The sequence below is a fragment of the Protomyctophum bolini genome (assembly GCF_963924005.1).
Source record: "Protomyctophum bolini genome assembly, chromosome: 1".
Lineage (NCBI taxonomy): Eukaryota > Metazoa > Chordata > Actinopteri > Myctophiformes > Myctophidae > Protomyctophum > Protomyctophum bolini.
In genome coordinates this window covers 39,909,243-39,930,212 of record NC_137862.1, presented here as the reverse complement: position 1 = coordinate 39,930,212, position 20,970 = coordinate 39,909,243, and the positions used below count along the sequence as shown (strand labels likewise).

General features: G+C 39.2%; 2 protein-coding genes across 6 annotated transcripts in view; both read left to right on the top strand.

Annotated features, from left to right (window-relative positions):
- Window positions 1-2,360, top strand: part of taf1b (TATA box binding protein (Tbp)-associated factor, RNA polymerase I, B) — a 70,731-nt gene extending 68,371 nt beyond the window's left edge. For 3 of the 4 annotated variants that reach the window (XM_080765418.1, XM_080765419.1, XM_080765417.1), the window contains 2 exons: window positions 254-491; window positions 1,278-2,360. In XM_080765418.1, coding sequence (XP_080621544.1) covers window positions 254-491; window positions 1,278-1,515 — 476 coding nt within the window. In that variant the 3' untranslated portion in view covers window positions 1,516-2,360. Of the gene's footprint in view, window positions 1-253; window positions 492-1,277 lie in introns of those variants that run through there. The other variant, XR_013964198.1, reaches the window with a different exon arrangement.
- A 1,032-nt stretch (window positions 2,361-3,392) lies between these two features.
- cstf3 (cleavage stimulation factor, 3' pre-RNA, subunit 3) lies at window positions 3,393-19,370 on the top strand. 2 transcript variants are annotated; one of them, XM_080755248.1, is made up of 20 exons: window positions 3,393-3,586; window positions 5,706-5,816; window positions 5,989-6,084; window positions 10,355-10,387; window positions 12,811-12,908; window positions 13,012-13,078; window positions 13,179-13,213; window positions 13,657-13,783; window positions 13,894-13,971; window positions 14,106-14,268; window positions 15,120-15,229; window positions 15,333-15,449; window positions 15,561-15,779; window positions 16,273-16,375; window positions 16,583-16,652; window positions 16,766-16,961; window positions 17,057-17,204; window positions 17,760-17,854; window positions 17,969-18,029; window positions 18,843-19,370. In XM_080755248.1, the coding sequence occupies exons 1-20, from the start codon at window positions 3,560-3,562 to the stop codon at window positions 19,028-19,030; spliced, it is 2,142 nt and encodes a 713-aa protein (XP_080611374.1). In that variant the 5' UTR covers window positions 3,393-3,559; the 3' UTR covers window positions 19,031-19,370. The 2 variants fall into 2 exon arrangements, with proteins under 2 accessions (XP_080611374.1, XP_080611373.1); XM_080755247.1 differs by having other exon boundaries at window positions 18,840-19,370.
- Window positions 19,371-20,970: the final 1,600 nt, after the last annotated feature.

Genomic DNA, 20,970 nt, shown 5'->3' with positions numbered 1-20,970 from the left:
GCTTTATATTTTATTGCTGATATTTTGATTTGCTGATGTGTTGAGCAGGTTAGCTGTGAAACATCTGTTCCTTCATATTTGTCAGCTTTATTTTCCACACGGCAAAGCTTTGAGCTACATTCTATGAATGAATAGGCTTTTTACAAGTACGACTTTTGTTGTTCATTGTTACTATTGTAAAATGTAATGTTGTGTATATCTTGCTAACGCCAGTAAAAAGCATGTAACTATGTTTTCATACCTGTGCGTCCAGGAGTGGTAGAGCAGCTTCAAGCTTCCTTTGAGGTGGTTTCAGGCCGGGCAGCAGGGTCTCAGCCCTCCTCTCCCTCCAGCTTTATCTTCCGTTGGGGGGGCGAGAAAGATCAGGGTAGGTCAGACGGGCCGAGTCTTCATGAGCAGAGCCTGAACTGTGTGTGGGCTCAGACGAGAGGAGGCCTGAAACTCTCCAACACAAACTACTGGCATGCCGACCTCAGAGACTGTAAGAAAACGTGAGTTAAACACAGTCCGAATCTGTTTAACGACTTGCCAGTCCCTTTAAGTTAAGTCTGTGTATTATCCGATTTAGCTCAATCTCAATTTGTGAATGGATGTCATGATTGTCTGATGACACTGCTATTGTAGCTTTTGTTTTTTGTGTTAGTGCTGTCACAGAAGTTTTGTGCCAACTCAAATAAAGCATCTTTCCTGTCATAGGTCTGTCATAGGTCTGTAACAAGAGTACAAGACAGACTGATTTTGAAAATAAAATGAAAATAAAATGAGCCTGCGTGGAAGGAAATACAATTCAAAAAGATTTTATTTGATCGTCGAATCTCCCTAGCGCTGGGAGTAGCTAACGTGTGCAACTAACTACTACGCTGCGGTCTCAGAGGCTACTACTACTCAAACCCCTAGCAAATGTCGACTTGTCTGAACAAATAAACAAATTAAATGTTTTCCCCATATCCAATATAATGTCTATGGCAGTTTAATGAAACTTGAGAATAATAAATGTTACCTGAACAGGGCCAACTACTTGTTGCTAGAGCAACATGTCAGCTAAAACTTCAGCCTATGTAGGATGTAGGTGCAACATGGTTTTGATCCCCAGCTGATTCAATAATGGTTTATTTAGCACATACGAATATACTGTCATTTCCAGGTTATTCTATTGCTTCTCACTTTCTGCAGTAGTATATAGTAAAGTAATGTTTATTCCAAATATAGTATGATTAAATTACTGTAAGAACAATGCTGTGTTACTTATCAGTGTGTCTGTGTTGTCATCATTGTAGGTTAAGTTGTAAGAGCCACTATAAGGAGCTCAAGTCCTCCGACGTGCTACCCAGAAGCTATGTTTGGCTGCTGGAGCTCTTCTCCTTCCTGCTGGACGTGAGAACAGCCACCCTACATGAAGAGGTGAAGGTCCTGGAGGGGAGACTCTTCAAACGCCGGGTCCACATGAAGAGGAGCCTCAAGCACAGGAGATGGAGCCACTGGTGGAGAACCAGAGGACACTTGATCAAAGTGTGAGGCAGATGAGCAAGGCACTATACTGAGCTTCCACGTTCACTGACTGCTAAGTGGGTTCAAACCCTTGTTTCATTACAGTTGTGTCACACTCTCACACCAACACTGATTCAACCATGGACTGAGAGACACCAAATGGTTCAGTATATATTTGCGTGAGAGTTGTGACTTAACAGAGACGGTAATGGTCTGGAGCTGCTTTAAGAACTACGTTAAGGGACAAAGGAGGACAGTTGTGTTTAAATGAAGTGTGCTCACATGTTTTTGTACAGGTTTGTTCTACAAACACTGAAGGAATTGTTAATAGTGAAACAAGAGGACAATGAAAGCAGATTCCTATATACTTGACCATGGTCCTCCATGGCCCTATACTATTTGCTGTAAATAGCAGAACAAGCTGTTGTGTCTAAAGCTTTTACATCTTATGTACATTTCGGTGAATGTGACCCTCAGAAATGGGTTGACAAAAGTTGTTTGTACAGAAAATAACTTATATTTTTTACATATTGTTCAAATGGATGTAATTTTTTTGTAAAGTTTTCACAATATTTTCTTTGAGGTGGATTGTACACCATTCAAAGTTGGACATTCTTCTATGAGTTATACTTATATTTGAATTTCATGTGCATAGAAATCAGTTTGAATGAGATAGATGTAAGTTGATAGTTTTCCCAGCAATGCCATAGCTACTTATGCCATTAACAATCTACAAGCTGACAAAGCAGCATTATATCAGAAGTTTCAGAACGCATTGTTCGCTGTTTTTGTAAACATTAAACAATTCTTTATCAGGGAAATATTTGCCTGATGTCGAAAACGTGCCATTAATAAAAGTAAGTTTTATAGAGCAGCAGACAGTGTGCAGATGTTTTTATTCTCTTACCTTTTTTGATAAACCACCTCACTCACTGCATAACTTTTTTCAGACAAGCTTTTGACTGAATGTTATTTGTAATGCTCATGCAATTCTGTGATATTGTCACATTTCCTTTTAAACTAATTAGGTGGTAGATGATGTGTGGATTTTGTACAGGTCATAAGTTATTGCGGAAATATTCTATACTCATTTCCATATTTATCCGGATTCCATACTTACCCAGACCTGAAACAATGAAACAAATCATATTCCATACTTGTGTAGAAACCTTGTGTACAGCTCTGCTGCTCCCTGGTGCCAGCTGTAAAACATTACAGGTAGCAAAATTCTAGTTATTCTGGGAAGAATGAAGCTTAATTTTGTTTCTACTACTACTCCTTTTATGTGCTGTTTGTATATTATTGTTTGTCTTTGTCTTGATGAATTAAATATACAGGCCCCCTATGGAGTGCTTTCTTGAGTTTGTCCTTTTAACAAGCCTTAGTTTGTATAAAACTGTACCTCTGCTTTTTCTGTGATCATGTCATGTCATTGAGGACTATCAGAATATAGTAGAGCTATGTTATACTTATTTTGACGAAATCACGTAGTACCTTACCCAGTGGTTTTCAACCTTTTTCATAAGGCCCGTTATTTATTTGGCATTTTAGGCCCACGGACCACCATTTGATGAGATTTGGCCTCTTATAGACACAAAACTGACTTTTTTTTTCATGTCGGTACCATAGGAGAGAGTGAGTAGTGACAATGACAACGGGCCAGCATTGCTCAGAGCACTTGTGTTGTGTTGTGATGTTTAATTTTTTTAAACAAATGTAAAAATGAAACCAAATGGTTACATTTTAAACTCTATAAGGCACTTCCATTTGGTTACCAACTCTCCATCGCTCCACTGCTCAAAAGCGCCACTAGCGGCCTGAAACGGAAAGACGGTTAAATTTGGCCTCGCTCTGAGTCTGAATGAACAAGGAGGAAGTAAACCATTTTTTCGCCATTTTGAGAAGACACTAGACCAGACCACCAGTGACTGAGCGCTTCGCCTGCTGCCAAAACCAAACTCCGTCTTGAAGATATGCCGTTTTAAATTTTTTGCCATATTAACGATACATATTGTTGTTTACGCCCTGACTGTTGCAATTGCATCTAGACAATTCCTCTCCCAGCCCAGCCATGTCCACCGAAGTAGCAGCCGACCAGGTAGGCAATGGGGACGCTTAGTTAGCAAACATGCTAACTGAAGAGCTATCACATTGAAACGCTTCTAGTACCGACTGCAGTCTGTCTGCAGGGCCTGCCTCGCGCCGCTAACGTTAGCTTGTTTAGCAAGCAAAGCAGAAATCTACACACAAGTGACTTTGCTAGTCGGTTTTATCAATAATAACACCATGCAGTTGACTGTCTTAAACGTTATTCCAAACTCTTATGACATACATTTGTAAGAGGAAGGTGGTGCAACAACACGTCGAAATACATTTCAACTAGTTCGCTAACCTTTCACCCACGTTAACTAGCTAGTAGTTAAAACCACGACAACAGGAGGTTGCATGCACTATTGAATGTTTGTGAAATGCAACTGTTTTTCATTAAACGTGTACTTTTATAAACGTTGTTTAAATGCTGGTACGTCTTTTATCTCGCCATGACTTGTGACCGAATTTCTAGTCTATTAAGCCCAAACTACACAAGAGTCGGGTTGGGACAAAAGTGTTTTTAAGGTAAACCACACATGTGTTTTACCTTAAAAACCGTTTTGTCCCAACCTGACCCTTTGGTGTGGTTTGGGCTTGGTCTCTAATGGTTATATCCTTACATGTTATCCAAGCATTTCAAGGTCTTTTTATTTATTTTTTAGCATGGATCAGTTTGTTGTCTGTGCTAGTTAGTCTTAAATGCTTGAAGTAAAGGTGCAGGGTGCAGCTCATTTTAAACTCCAGACAGGTCAGACTAGGACCAAGATTTTTTGATTGAAATATTTATTAACAGTTTGCAGAATTACAGTACATTTCAAGCACAAACTCAATACAAAGACTGATAACTGAGTGGACGACCCAATTAAGCATTACACTTGTTTACAAGAGGGTCTACCATGTTCAATTCAAAACATTTAGATACGTACAAATAGACACTTCTATATAGTTAAAGAACATTAAGAAAGCAGAACACAGGTCAGACTAGGACCAAGATTAAGAAAGCAGAACACATATCACATGTGAACTCATAACCTGAGACCACCTCGTGTCACCTGGCTTTCCCTGCTCTCTGTCAATCCTGATCCAGTCTAGAGCCTGCCACACATACACATGTAAAGCAGTGGTTTTGTTCAAAACCTTTTCATATCGAGGTCCATTATTTATTCTGCATTTGGTCCACGCCACAGGTCACCATTTGAGATTTAGCCCTGCAGAACCAAAACTAAACAAATGTATACATATATATATTTAATATATATATATATGTATGTCCACAATTCCATGCTGTATTGATGTTGGTACGATATGAGAGATAACAGGCAAACGTTGATCAAACTAACAATTATTCTACATTATAATTGTGTAGACTTCTTATAAATTAACTTAAGTAATGCAGATGTTTAACAATAATTGAACTCTTGAGTGTAACATGAAACCATATGGACCCGAAAGGGTTACTGGTTCATTTGGTTTCATTTTACACTTGAGAGTTGAATATCTATAATGGTCCCCGGACCACTGGTTGAGACTTGAGAACAGCACTATTTCTATATCCTTTATAGAGATCCAGAATCGATCAGCCACCACCACCAAATTGATCCTGGTCTATATTAGACCGAGTTATATAGGATTGATTTTTTAAATATTGGTGATTGTCTTTAAATCACTGAATGATTTATGGCCACATAAATATACATCTTATCTATCTCAACATTTCAGACTTATTTTACATTATGAACTAGGCTTGGCTAACCATGTGCCAACAATAACTATGTCTACTTGCACCCCAACCCCCTCCCCGCCCAAAGCGCTCAAAGTCAGACATTAAAACATTTCAGCCTACAATCTAATTTGTTAATTTATGTATTTGTATGATTTTAAATGCCTTGTTTGTGAAGCACATTGAATTGCTTTTTGTGTATGACATGTTCTATATACCCTCTATATATATAAATAAACTTGCCTTGCCCCAAAGTCTGTGTCCAAACTGATTTAATTGTCTGGTTTCTTATTGTCGCATCAGCTATACGGTTCCATGAGGAAAGTGGGCATTCTACTCACAATGGCATTTAAAGTGCATCTGTTAACTGTATATATTTCTGCCCTGTGAATTTGTTTTCTTGTAGGCTGCTGCAGCAGCAGAGTATGTTCCGGAGAAGGTGAAGAAGGCTGAAAAGAAGTTGGAAGAAAATCCATATGACCTTGACGCATGGAGCATTCTGATTCGAGAAGCACAGGTTTAGTGACACAGGGTTGCATTCCTAGGGGTTTTATGACATTGGGAACCAGGGGTGGAGGGTGGGAAGGGTTATGGTTAAAAAGTTATAACACATTACATCCTTTTCCATATAGGAGTGCTTTTATCCTTTTGATAACTAGTATAAATGTAAATGCATTCTCATTCTTCAGAACCAACCAATAGATAAAGCAAGGAAGACATATGAGCGTCTTGTCACCCAGTTCCCAAGTTCTGGCAGATTCTGGAAACTATTCATTGAGGCTGAGGTTAATATCTTTTTATTTCTTTGTGTGCATGGCTGGGCATTTTCCTAACATGATCAACAATGTGACTTTCACACAAACAAAATGTTTCAAAATCAAATGGACGGAGATTTAGAGCCACAATCCTCAAGTTCAACAAATGATTCGGGACAGTGTTGAATACACATTGAATTTTGCTATAGCCTACAGATATCACAATGGCGATATGCAGCTGTAATTGGCAAGTTAAATTTAATGGGTTAAAAAATGTCTAAAAACATTGAGTAATCTGAATATGGTAGGTGAATTAAGGATTGTGACTTTAAATGCCAAGAAAGGGAAAATGAGCTTGAATGACTTCTTTAGAAAGTCTGCTTTTGTTCCTGGGTTAAAAAAATTATGCGCAGTTATTTTAAATGGGGTAAAGTGCATTTGTTGCATGTTTGATCTGCAACAGTATTAAAACTATTTTAATAGTATTGGAGTGCATTAGCCTTTTATTGTCTATTGTGTCTATTTATTGCCTCCTGTGTCATTTCTTTGGGGTAATTTTTGTTTAAAACAAATACACTATGAAAGACAGCTGTGGTTGTTTTGTGGCCAAATCACTATTTTGCGACCAACTCACTTGGATCAGAACCCCCACACCACCACCACTAATTTAGTTTTAATGACGAGATTCACCCCCCCCCCCCATCTTCTCACTCCATAACATCAGTTATTGGTGGTGTTTGCTTTTCTTTTGCAGTTATGCATTTTTTCCATTTACTGCATTTATTGAGACTATTCCCTAGCAGAGATTCTGAAATTCCGAATCATAACTCGGAACATACAACAGTTTTTTATTAAATGTAAATTCTCACAGGGTTTGGTCAAAGGTTTTTTTTCTTTTAGCCATTTGTATTCTGAGCATTGATACAAGCCCCATTCACTCCAGACATTTAGAGTCTAAATTTAGGCTATATAGAGTGAGGATCAGCTAGCACGTCTTAGAGATTGAATTTAAGTGAAGCTAAGATTTTTTTTTAAATTACAGGTAGGTCAGTGTAGAGAGAGATGACCTATTATATTCCTTATTTAGAGAAAGAAGAGATGCAAGACAAGACAGGGGTCAAATTCAAACAGATCATTGCGCTCACAGTCACAATTAGCATGGGCTGCACTAACTAGCTGAACAGCTGGCTAGCTCAGTATCCTTCAGAGAAACTCACTCAACCCATCCTTTTTTTTTCTTTAGTCCAGTAAACATAAATACTAGCTTTATCCCTAGCTCTGGTCCAAGCTTTAGGAGTTCCTCCATAACGCTATCGACTGCATTTTCCTCATTTGAACAGAATTAATTGATCTACTCTCTCTGATTTGTTGAAAGCCTTTTCTCCACAGTGGGAAACACTTTTTCAGTAAAATCCACATTTTAGCCAGAAAATAACACCATCCACTTAATTGTGCCACCAACGGATGTGGTCTCATGGTGAGTGGTGAAACTTATTTTTACAGAAGTTGTTCAATGAGGAAAATACACGTACAGTTAAATATGAAGGAGAACTTTAACCATATGGACCAGAGCTACTATTATCCCAACAGGTGTTGCCATTAACACCAGCACATTATTGGAACCATCAAATGATTAATACCACAAGTATAACAGTCAGTTCCCACTAATAGATTTTGTGTTAAGTACTATGCAATTGCAAACAAGCATAGCACATGACCCCTTCCTTAACCACTTGACCCCTGCCTGAATCATCCTTTGACTGGGATTCCCCCCCTCCTATCCCCCCTCTGTCTACACCAAAATAGCCTAGCTCACAGCGCAGTGGATTGCGAGCTTGAATAGTTTGCCTGTTAGGACATGCCCAGAATAAGTATACAGTCCTTGACTATGAAAGCCCACATTATTCTATAAATTAATCTAATGGAGTTAAATGGGATGATTCCACCATCTTTTATTCTAATTTATCTTGGATACAATTAGAGTAGACTATAAAATAATAATAAACGTCAATTGGTACCCCCAGAAGACTGGATTTTCTTTGTTTTCTCAGTTTTCTGAACCATGTGATGTGAGATTGACATGAGAGAGAATCTTAGAATTTAGCTGTGTACTTATTCTGTCCTAGCATGTCATTGCATACAGCAAGACACCTTTTTTCTTTTGCTGAAGTGACATTAGATTGCAGGATTAATTTCACCAAGCTATGTTAACTTGTGTACTTGATTACTATTACAATTTAAGCTTTCCTTCTCTCAGTCCCGTTTTTGGATTATCTTGTCAGCCCTATAATTTGATAGCCAACCTTTGAATTTATTTGAATTTGGTCAGTTATGCCATTTATGGAAGTGATGGTGTATTCAGGACTATCTAAGATAAAGACCAGTTTTTCCTGCCCTTGCTCAGAATTGACTTTAACAACCTATTAGACTTGTTATTGATGCAACTTGAAAGAAATTAAGCTGTATTTCCTGGTTATCTTTTGATCATAGTTGTGCTCAAGAAATGGAAACTTTTGGATTGCAACGATTTTATTTGCAGACTTCCAGCTGATTTATTTAAACCTAGTTTAGCATTTGGAGTAGACAGACATCCTCTTTTGGCTTCAAGTTATATAGTTAATTTTTCTCTTCTAAGAAATGTTGATAGCTGCAAAGTTGCAAACAGCATTTGGAAAAGCTTGCATTGCACTGAGGCTTTTGTGTAGCAACCCCATGCTTTGCGGAGTGATTTGCTAACATTGCGTAATAAAACATGTAACCATAGAAACTTATTTTTTAATATTGCATCTGTGGCATTGCTTAATAAAGGCAGATTGATGGAATCAGTTTAATTCATATATATATATCATTTATTTTCTCTGGGGTTTACCTGAATGTTACTTCAGCTTTTGTCCAACTCGGTTCTCTGTGGTGTTTTGAGTACGACAGGCTGGTTTATTGTTTGACAAGCACATTTGTATCAGGAAAAAAGCATTTCCTCCAAAATACTCAACAGAGGGAGTCATTATTCATCTAGCTATTAAGATCTTGTGACTTTGCAATATGCATCTTGGATTTAATACAGAGTTTGAGGTAAATGTCAAACCTTTGTTGATTCATGTCAATAAATGGTCAAGACTTGTATTTCATTTGTGGAACTTCTTTTCTTTTCCATTTGCTTATTGGGGGGCCTGGTACATGGGCAACATTGTATGGCAATGTAACTAGGTCTCGGAGATGAGGAATGGCAAATGAGGGAAAAAACATGCCAGTTTTTAGACACCTTTTTGTTTGTCTTGGCTACTTGACTTAAAATGTCTTCCTGGTAATTTTCTTATACTGCACCATAAGTTAGATACAGCTTCAAGCAGACCTATTTTATTTTATTTTATAGATATTGATATTGAACCCAACAGTATCGTATGTAGATAAAATGCACCGTTTGTAGGTATTCATTTGATTCTTGTAGCACCAACATGTCGAGTGTAGTCTGATTTGTCTCCATTTCTGATGGTATATCTTCCAATAGTGGCTTCCTAAATACATTATCGCTTTGCTAGCAATTTAACGGGGTAACTTTTTGCAACAATTGCCGTTTCTATTAATTGGCATAAGAGTGACAGCAAATCGCTGTGCTTCTACTGTGAGAGCTATCCTGGCCACTGAATCCACACGCCCTGGTCGCCCTAACCTGCTTAAATTGTATTGTTTTGTAGTGTTGGGCCACAGTGTATTAACATGGTTACAGTAGTTGGCTGTTTCTGCCCATTGGCCAATAGGTTTCCTTGTGGTTTTCCTCTGTGGTAGAAAATCAAACACATTTCCTCCTATGCATTGGATAGTACCATAAGGAGGACGCTGAGAAACGTTTATTCATGTAGCAATAACTTAGTAATGAAACAACCTGCAAGGAGGCTGTGAAGAGCTCTGTTAAGTGGTGACAGACAGGAAGCGAGAGAGACGGGGAGCGACACAGCAAAGCTTGTCAGGATCGGACACGTAATGCGAAGAGCATTGTTTCTGTTTAAGGCCTACTATTGTATTATACTCTGTTCTTTATTTCAAACTTTACACTGGATTTATTTCTGGAACACATCACGAGAGATGTTTTTTAATTGTGGGTTATTTGGCACAAAATGAAAAAAGAATAAACCCCTCAACATGAAAAAAATTACATTTGTCATTCTTGTGTGAAATTCACTTTGTTGATCTTTTAAGGCTTTGTGTGTGAGAGAGTTTGCGAGTGTGCATGAATGCATGTCCATTATAAGCCATTGGTTAAGACTGTTGAATTAACATGCATTTACACTCTTATTCACAGGTCAAGGCTAAAAACTATGACAAGGTAGAGAAGGTAAGTCATCACACCCTGAGTCCTCTTTAGCTACGAATATGAAGTTGCTCTGATCATCAAAACGTCTACAGCCTTTGTCACAGCCAGGACACTCTCTCTAGTTTCTCACTATAATGACTACTGGTAGTCTAATGAAAGCTTAATGCTCACCCACAGAACACCTAGTTGTGTGGCCCAAATGGCCTACATTCATAATGACTATTGATTTAATTATTTTCCATTCCAGTTGGATTAGAACAGTCTTGCACATGTTGCACTCTGATCATAATCAATCTAAACGCCTCCCCCTACAGTTGAAACTCCTAATGATAATTAATAAATTAGATAAATAGTTTTCAACTATTACCTTACGGGTATGTAGACCATACCTAGAATATACCAAGTCAAATCTTAGATTTATTTGATGCATTTAGAAAGATGTTCCTTTTTCCATATAGGTCTGCTTTATCTTTGTAGATTTTGTTTTTTCCAGTCGGTACACTTAAGCATTATGTAATATATAACTGAAGTACTTACAGAAGGACCCCTTCTAAAACCAGATGATGCATCTCAAGGGGCTATCCTCTAAATTAAATTAAATTTCAATACATATAATGTTCAGAATTACAGCTTTCAAACCTAATCTCATACTAATCTCATACCCATTTAGGCCTTAAATTAAAAAAAAACATTTAAATCCTCCAGTTTTCTGAAATAAATATTTTAAATATTTCTTTTAACAAGCTGTAGAGCTGCTATTTTTCAATAGCTAAATTATAACAATGTTTAAAACACCAAAAGGGGTTCCCGCCAATATCCCCTTATATTAGTATCATATCTCATCACCGGTACCATAGTTTTTGAGTGTTTGCATTAACCTTAGCACCTTTCATACAAAACATACAGCCCACAGAAAAAGCTAAAACACTAAATGCATTAACAAGCAATTAGGCGTGCACGATTATTAAATTATGACCGATCTCCGATTATTTGCAGGGTCATGTCTGCCGAGACCGATTTCTGATATTATACAGAGGACCACAATGGAAACGAGCATAGGCCTGCTTGGCCCAAAGCTTGTTAAAGTATTCAATCAATAAATAGCCTATACTCTTTTCCTAGTGTCTCTTTTCACAACTGAATGAGATGAGTACACAAATGAAATGTAGAAAAATGTAAAGTTTGTTTTTCCTTCAGATTTTACATATTTGATTAGGCTTTTGTTCTTGACTAGAGGTACTAGATACTTGATTTATATTGAAGTCATTGAAAATTTACATTCAATATTTTATTTATTTTGCTATAAAAATAATTAAATTATGTGGTTTATTGATACCGATTTGCCATTTTTATGGCAGATTCCGATTATGCTACCGATTTATATCGTGCATCTCTACAAGCAATAATATATTGTATAAATGAAATAAATAAATTATGAATACAAATGCTAAAAAGAAGAATTTTAAGAATAATATTAAAAGACAAGAAAATGAGAATCATTGTTAAATGCCAGATTAAGGTTGTACCTGTCTAGGGATTAGAATCGCTAGGGATTAGTGTCTAGTAGTATGTGTTGAATAGCAGGAGTAGGATAGAGATATGACCCATCTGGTAGATGAGCCAGAAGGGTACAACAACAGTGAGCACACATGTGTGGGATTAATTGGCATGACGAGCTTGACGACTAAACGACTTGACGGAAAAAAGGAGGCAAAAACTAATTTGGCTAATGTAAATTTGAAAGAAAAAAATTTATACAATAAAAAGATGACTTGGTATGATAACTTTGAATATCTGCAGTAAATCTGACTTTCATCAATCTCTTTGTTGGCAAGATAACTTGAGACAAAGTCTGGAGGTATAGAATTTCATGAAACTTAGGGAATAATCGGGATGCCTGGAAGAGATTAATTTATGGGTTGTCACAGTATGATGATTAATAATTGTAACAGATTTTTCCTAAAATCGAAAGGAGGAGTGCCCCGAAGGACGGATTATGTGCACATGCACACAGGCCCTGAGCCAATGGGGGCCCATGGATTCAAAATGTCCTCAAAGTCAGGCTTCCAACAAGCTTTAACTGACCAGATTGGACATTCCATTCCAGAGATGATGGCCAAAACATATTGCCTTTTTCACATTTATATCTAATAGTATAATTTTTCATTTTGACAAGGTCATGAACAAAACAATATTTCACATCACTGTTAACATTATACTAATTGGAATATGTTTAACTGTAGGAGGGAGACGAGGCTGAATATGCAGCTACCCACCAGCGTCTCCCCCAACATCCTGCGCAGCCAATTCACATACACACGCCTTCTCACTGCCACTGCTTGCATGCTGTGATTGTGCTTGATTATTCATTTAATCATTTTATATTATAGTTAATCTTTCACAGTCATACAGTCATTCTTAACTTTCCGCTTTCCCCCTTATAGCTGTTTCAGAGATGCCTAATGAAAGTCCTGCACATTGACCTGTGGAAATGCTACCTCTCATATGTTCGAGAGACCAAAGGAAAGCTGCCAAGCTACAAGTATGATTTGTAATTTAATCACCCTTGAACTAATTCACCACTTTGTGTACTCTAGTCTCCACTCTCCAGTACATTTGAGCTCAAAACTATTTTTGCCCATTAGAGAGAAGATGGCCCAGGCTTATGACTTTGCCCTTGATAAGATTGGCATGGAAATCATGTCTTACCAAGTAAGTCATATTTCTTTAGTCATCATGGCACTGTGAAATGGTAAAACAAATTCTATTTAGGTCACTTCTGTCACCTAACGGTTATTCTTTTATCTCACAGATTTGGGTGGACTACATCAACTTCCTCAAAGGAGTGTAAGCAGAATATGCATTTTCTTTTCTTTTTTAATGTTTTTCCCCACTTGAGTGCCCTATTATATACTTCATCATATGACAGTGTCACAAAGTAGCAAAAATATCGGATATACAAGGCCTCCATGTGTTGCATAGAGGCTATTTTTGATATTTCCGAATATCTTATTAATTTCTTCGCATTTTTGGCTATGCCCAAAATACTGTTTTGCGCAATGTTAATTTTGTTGACTAAGACTAAACAATTACAGAAGACTAAATAGCACTAAGACTCAAAAGACTAAATCAAAATCAGCTGAAAGAATTAACACTGAATTTCTGAAAAGTAACTACCGTATTATGGCCTTACAAGTTTTCTGCCCGACAGCGACACTACTGTTTCAGTGTGATATGAACGGAGTGAGGCAGTGTTTCATTCTTGGTAATTTCATTGTGTTTCCCATTAGTGAAGCGGTGGGCTCCTACGCAGAGAACCAGCGCATCACGGCAGTGCGGAGAGTATACCAGAGGGGCTGTGTGAACCCCATGATCAACATCGAGCAACTGTGGAGAGATTATAGTAAATACGAGGAGGTGATGGACATGGGAGCCTTAATTACCCATTTATTGAATTTATACTCACAAAAGGCGAGGTTTGTTTTTTCTTTTTTTTATCTTCCCATGCTGACATATTTTCTGAACAGGGCATCAATGTGCACCTTGCCAAGAAGATGATTGAGGATCGCAGTAGAGACTACATGAATGCTAGGAGAGTGGCAAAGGTGAGTGTATAGTGGAGTGTAAAAAAATAAATAAATCGTCTGTTTTGAATCCTAAAACATCTGTGTTTCATTTGTGTCTTTGTAAATTAATCTCGGGACTGGTGTGCGTGTGTGTGTGTGTGTGTGTAATGCAGGAGTATGAAACCGTGATGAAGGGTCTGGACAGGAATGCACCCTCGGTGCCACCCCAGAATTCTCCTCAGGAGGCCCAGCAAGTAGAAATGTGGAAGAAGTACATCCAATGGGAAAAATGCAACCCACTGCGAACAGAAGACCAAACCCTAATTACAAAGAGAGGTGACCTGTTATGGAGACTATAGACCGAGCTCAGTTAGCGCTTATCATATATTAATACAGTGGAAAGGCAGACGGATGTACAGTAGATTGTTTAAATTTGTGCAGACAAGCTGAGGATAGTGCTGTAATAAAAAGGCTAGGACATTATATTAGAACCTGATATTCCTTGACATAGTTTATAGTGGTAGGACAAGACTGGGTTCGAAAATGGATGAATGATAAAGAATTGGCTGGATACAGATTGGCTGAAAAACCCATCAATATGGTGGTTTAGTTAGTAGGGTTTGAGTGAAGCTAATTGGTTGTTTCGATTGTCAGTCGGTTGTTGTAGTTCGGGGGGGGGGGGGGGGGTTGAGACTGGATCATTTGGTTTAGAGTTCTGGTGCCTCAGAGGGGGGGGGGACTGGGTGTAGGAGGGATTTGAAAGTGATACACAAATGGGATTAGGTCCAGTCTGTATTTATAGAACTTATCAACTTAAGCATGGTCTGATCAGTTGTGCTCCTTCCTCCCACACCTCAGTTATTTTCATGAAGTGCTATATATATATATATCGGTATACTCCTCCTTATCCCTAAACCTATTTGCCTTTTTTTCTTACCATTTTGAAAAACATTTAAAAATGGTTCAAATAGCTAAACAAGCAACGTGTCGATGTAGATCGGCTAGTTGAACTATTTAAAAATGTTAAATGTTTTTCAAGATCGTAAAATATGGCAAAGAAGTTTAGGGATAAAGGGTTGGGCCGGTTTAGCTGTCCAGTCACCTTCGCTGGTAATCCAGCATGACAGCATGTCGCGGGTTCGAGTCCCGATCCCAACAAACTTTGCTGTTTGCATCTTGTGTTCTAGTGATGTTTGCCTATGAGCAGTGCCTTCTTGTGCTGGGCCACCATCCTGACGTATGGTACGAGGCAGCACAATACCTGGAGCAGTCCAGCAAACTACTGGCAGAAAAGGGGGTAAGAGGATGCCAGTAGACCAGGTGTGACGTGTGTTCTGCAATGGGTTACTATTTTCTAAATGAAGCATGACGTGAAACCTATATTTTAAATTTGCTTTTAGGACATGAACAATGGCAAGCTGTTTAGTGACGAGGCAGCGAACATCTACGAGCGTGCCATTGCGACTCTTTTGAAGAAGAACATGCTGCTATACTTCTCCTTTGCCGACTATGAAGAAGTGAGTGTCCAGCTACATTAATTTGGACAAACTTTGTCTAACAAATACATTGGTAATTAAGGAGGTAAATGGATTTGTCAGTACTAATCCGTTAACTTCTGCTCCTCTCAGAGTCGTATGAAACATGAAAAGGTCCACAGCATATATAATCGACTGTTGGGCATTGAAGACATCGACCCCACTCTGGTCTACATCCAGTACATGAAGTTTGCCAGGAGGGCCGAGGGCATCAAAATGGGTCGCACCATCTTCAAGAAGGCCAGAGAGGACGGACGTACACGTCATCATGTCTATGTAACTGCAGCGCTGATGGAATACTACTGTAGCAAGGTGAAGACATAAATACTCCCATCTACTTCGTTGTACGTGAAAATGGCCAATCTACAAGCTCACAATGCGTTAATGAGCTTGCAGATGTGTTTTTGCAGAACGTTTGCCTATTATGACATACCCCAGAATTAGAGGTGCTCCGATCGATCGGCCGCCGATCAGCAATTTGCCCGATCTGGAGAAACCAATCTATTATACCATTTAAGTGGTATAAATGTCAATCAGATGTATAGTATGATATTGTTTTGCATCTTTGTGACAGACATAAACATTCTCCCCGTCCTCCCCACGCACAGGAACAGTTTTGATATGGATTCCTTTGACATTTTGGAATTTTCCCCTTACACACAAGACCGGTATCGGCCGGACAATCGTGAGAAAAATTGGGGATCGGTCCCAAAAAACCTGATCGGAGCATCTCTTACCCAGATAATAGGGATGCTAGAGTTCATGTGGTTTTTGTCTTTAAATCCGTTCTTGTCTTTCTTCACAGGATAAATCTGTGGCCTTCAAGATATTTGAACTAGGTTTGAAGAAATATGGTGACATCCCAGAGTACATTCTTGCCTACATTGATTACCTCTCACATCTTAACGGTAGGTTGTGATCAATCCTTTTCATACTGTAGTTTATACATACCCCAAGTATGTGATTGTTGCTCTACACGTAGAACCTGTTCTTGCATCAATACGTCAGAGTTTCAACTAAGTTAAGTTGTGTGGCTATAGACTTTGCAGGAGGGTTTGTCTCCCAAATTTAAGATTTAGGAGTGACTTTTCCTCCTTCCTCTTTTCTCCCTCCAGAGGACAACAACACTAGGGTACTGTTTGAACGTGTCCTCACCTCAGGAAGCTTGTCGCCTGAAAAATCTGGGTAAAGGCAAATGTTGAATACGTTTTATGTGTTGTAGTGTGGTTGATATGCTAATCCATGTATTTAATGTTGTTTTATTCACTCCCCTCCCCCTCCCTCCCTCTCTCCCTCAGTGAGATCTGGGCTCGGTTCCTAGCCTTTGAGAGCAACATAGGAGACCTGGCTAGTATTCTGAAAGTGGAGCGCAGGCGTTTCACAGCCTTTAAGGATGAATATGAGGGCAAAGAGACTGCCTTGCTAGTAGACAGATACAAGTTCATGGACCTATACCCTTGCTCTGCAAGTGAACTGAAGGCCCTTGGATACAAGGTGTGTACACAGCGTCGTTTGGTTTAAAGGCAGGTTAATAGGTCCTGCTTTTCAATTTTAGTTTTATAACCCTGTGTCATCTGTCGTGTTTGTAGGATGTCTCTCGTGCCAAACTCGCTTCACTACTCCCAGAAACGGTGGTGACCCCATCTGCACCCTCAAAGGACGAAGCAGACCGTAAACCTGAGTACCCCAAACCGGACACCAATCAGATGATCCCCTTTCAGCCCCGTCACCTTGCCCGTATGTAACACCTCATTGTTCTTTTTTTCAACAAATCTGCCCTGCTTTATGACTGCTTCCCCTGATCATACCTTAATTCAGTGGTTTTCAACCAGTGGTCCGGGGACCACCAGTGGTCCTTGAGGCGGTTCCAGGTGGTCCCCACTCCCCAGCTAAATGATGGAGAGTTAGTAACCAAATGGACCCTTATAGATCTTTAACTCTTGAGATTATTGTTAAACATCTGCATTGCTTAATTTACAAGAACAATTTACACAATTATAGAATGTAGAATAATTGTTATTTTGATCAATGTTTGCCTGTTATCTCTCCTATGGCACTACATCAATACAGCATGGAATTGTGGACAAAATCTTATCCAACAATAACATATTCGAAGTCTTGGGTCTGAGAGAGGCTAAATGTCATCACATGCTGGTCCGTGGCTCAAATGCTGAATAAATAATGGGCCTTGATTATATTAAACGGGTTGGAAACCACTGGCTTAACAACCTGAATTAAGTTGAGAATTTACTTGTTTGTCCTCAAACGTGTGAAATTGTTTGTTGACTACAGCTCCAGGGTTGCACCCTGTCCCTGGTGGAGTCTTCCCTGTCCCTCCAGCTGCTGTTGTGCTCATGAAGCTGCTTCCTCCACCCACATGTTTCACGGTGAGTAGCTGCAACAGCCCAGCATGCAAAACTGCTGAATTTCAAGAAGCAAAAGCCATTGCCATATCCGTGTAATTTCAACCATTGGGCATCTGTTTATTTCTGTCCCATTAGGGTCCCTTTGTTCAAGTCGATGAGCTCATGGAAACTTTCAGGAGATGCACACTTCCCGAGAGTAAGTTGGCTTCTCTCAGCCCTTTAGTTTAGTCCACTGGTTCTTAAACCTGTGGCAAGGACCTTCAAATGAACATGTATTTGGCTATTGACCCCACAATTTCTTCTGCCTTCATGTTACTTTGTGTCAGCCCCTTGGCATAATACAGTGGTTTTCAACCAGTGGTCCTGGGACCACCAGTGGGCCTTGACCTTGAGGGGGTTCCAGGTGGTCCCCAGCTAAATTATGGGGAGTTGGTAACCAAATGGACCATTACACTGTAGATCTTTAACTCTTGAGAGCGTAAAATGAAACCAAATCTATTTTAACATCCCGAGCGCACAGGACGGAGTTCTCCACCCTATCAATTAGTAACGCCCAACGCTCAAGACGGAGATTGATCAAAAGGACGAAAATTATTTATATCAAACCGATCGCATGGCTCCACACTACAGGCTGGGAGTGTCTGTTGTGCAACACTCAAAATGTTATTTTCCGGCGGGACGTCATCGAAAATGTTCCCCCCCATTTTAGGCTACGAGATCGAAAATCTTAAAACGTGAATAACTCTTGATCTAAATCATTCCGTCCAATATTAAGAAATTATTATGACCATTGCTAGTCGCGTTAGTATTAATCTTACCTCCTGTTGTGAATCGCCTCGAGAGTGTTTTGGCTCAAGCTGAACCCTTGACAGTCAAACGTGCCAATGAAAAAAAACTAATATAGTGACATCACATTATCAGCCCCTCACCTAACCCCTCCCCCTTTATCATACTACAACTACAGCTGTGAGTGCGGTGTTCATCACCTTTTCTGTGTGTTTGGCAGCAGTAGAGGCTGCTGTGGAGCTGATCACAGGCAGACAGCCCGACGCAGGTGGCGAGGGCAACGGAGCCATGGAGAACCACAAGTCACTGAAGAGGCCCAACGCTGACTCGGACGAGGAAGACGAAAAGGGCGCCATAGCCCCACCCGTACATGACATCTACCGCGCACGACAGCAGAAGAGGATTCGATGAACACAATCCCAAACACCCCATGGTGTTTGTTTGAACCCTGCAGGAATGTAATCCCTCCCTGGTGATCGTATCGGGTGAACATACCACATCATGTCTACATCTTCGTGCGTGTGTCTTGACAGAACCTGCTTACTGTTGAACCTTGTACAACACACAAACACACGCGACTACACAAACTTTATGTTCATTGTGGCTTCTTTTTTTTTTTTTTTTAACTGGACAAGATTCTGTACAAAGTTTTTAATTCAACCCATTGATCTTGTCTCACAGTTGTTTTTGTGATGACAAAGTGCAAGTCCTTTTTTTAGGTAAACTGAGAAAATGTATTTCCTTCAAATAAAATGGGGAAAGAAACAAAACATTGTCTGTTTTCATTTGAGTCACTTTTTATTCTGCATGTAAAGTTAATGATTCTGGGTTGAACATGGTTTCGGAGCTCCCTCTGGTGTCTAACAGTTTTGAAGTAGTTTGACAGGTACATGGTGGTCTTGGTGGTGTAGTGTATCTTGTATGCCAGGCCCAATGAGAGTTGCTGTGCTGTGTTACACATCGTTATGTCAGACCTAGCCATGCACAGTCCATGGCACTTTGGGTAATAAGATAACATCATATCCTGTGTTTGTAAAACTAAATGACCAAGTGGTCCATTATGGGTTGGTTCCTGAGGTGGCCATCATCTAAAAGCTCATTCATAGTCTGGATTTTCGGTGGTGAGGTGACCACCGCTCCGGTGGTGAGCTGACCACCGAAAATCCAGACTGTGTAGGCCTATGAGCCTTTAGGCAACATTGTGTGAGGAGTGCTTTTTATCATCATGACCAGGGGGGGCACGCACAGGCAAACGTCCATAGACTTGGCTGTCACATGACGTCACAAAGGGGAACATAATAGGTCCATAGACTTGGGTGCCACCTGACATCATGGTGGGGGGGGGGGGGGTGTTACTGGGTGTGTGTGACTGACTGACTGACTGAATGAGACACCCTGGTTTTTACAGAGTAGTGAAGTGACTGTCCCTGTCACAAACTACCTAGACAGACACAGGTCCTCATGTAAGTAGGTCATCGGTCAGCAGAGGGAGACATAACCATATAGCGTGTCAACAATGGTAATCCAGAAACAGACCAGAGCAAAAGACAACCGAGTTCTTATTTTTCATAGTTATATTTCTTCCCTGTGTATCGTTGACAGTGTAAGTGTGTGCATGGAGTTTACACTGTTTTATCCGGACAAGAACGCTAAACTTCTTGTTCTTATGAAGCTCATGGCCCCGGGCCCTGTCTAATGCATTATAAATAAGCATAGCTTGTTTAATTAGGCATATATATATATATATATATATATATATATATATATATATATATATATATATATATATATATCTGCATTTAACAACACTATATAATTGTAGTTATAAATACAGAATATTTTTATGAGAATTATACACTGATCCTGACTAAAATAAAACGTCAGAGCAGTAGGCCTACCCAGCATAGCCAGTGATTATGAAGTATTTTGACACTTCTTATAATTAATTGTAAAGGCTTTATAGTGTTATAGTGTTCTTATAAGTGCTTATAACTAATTATACAGTGTCATGAGCAGATTACAATGTATTTATAGAGTCATGACCTTATAAATCATGAAATGCTTAAGTGTTATTTATTGTTTTAAAGCATTGACTATTCAATTCAATGTTCTTAGATAGGCTATTTCAAATGAGGTTTCAGATATTCTATTGTTTAGGAGATGCAAGACTGTGCTCAATGAGTACCTAGTTAAGATTTGTCTTTGTTTTGTCACAGTGCTCAGGTATGAACTGCCATTTAGGGCAAGATATAGCATTTGTTTATTCAAGATTTCAGGGTAAGACAATGAAATAATTGAACACCATGTGACACACCCATATAGAACATATCAGAAGATAATATGTTACATGT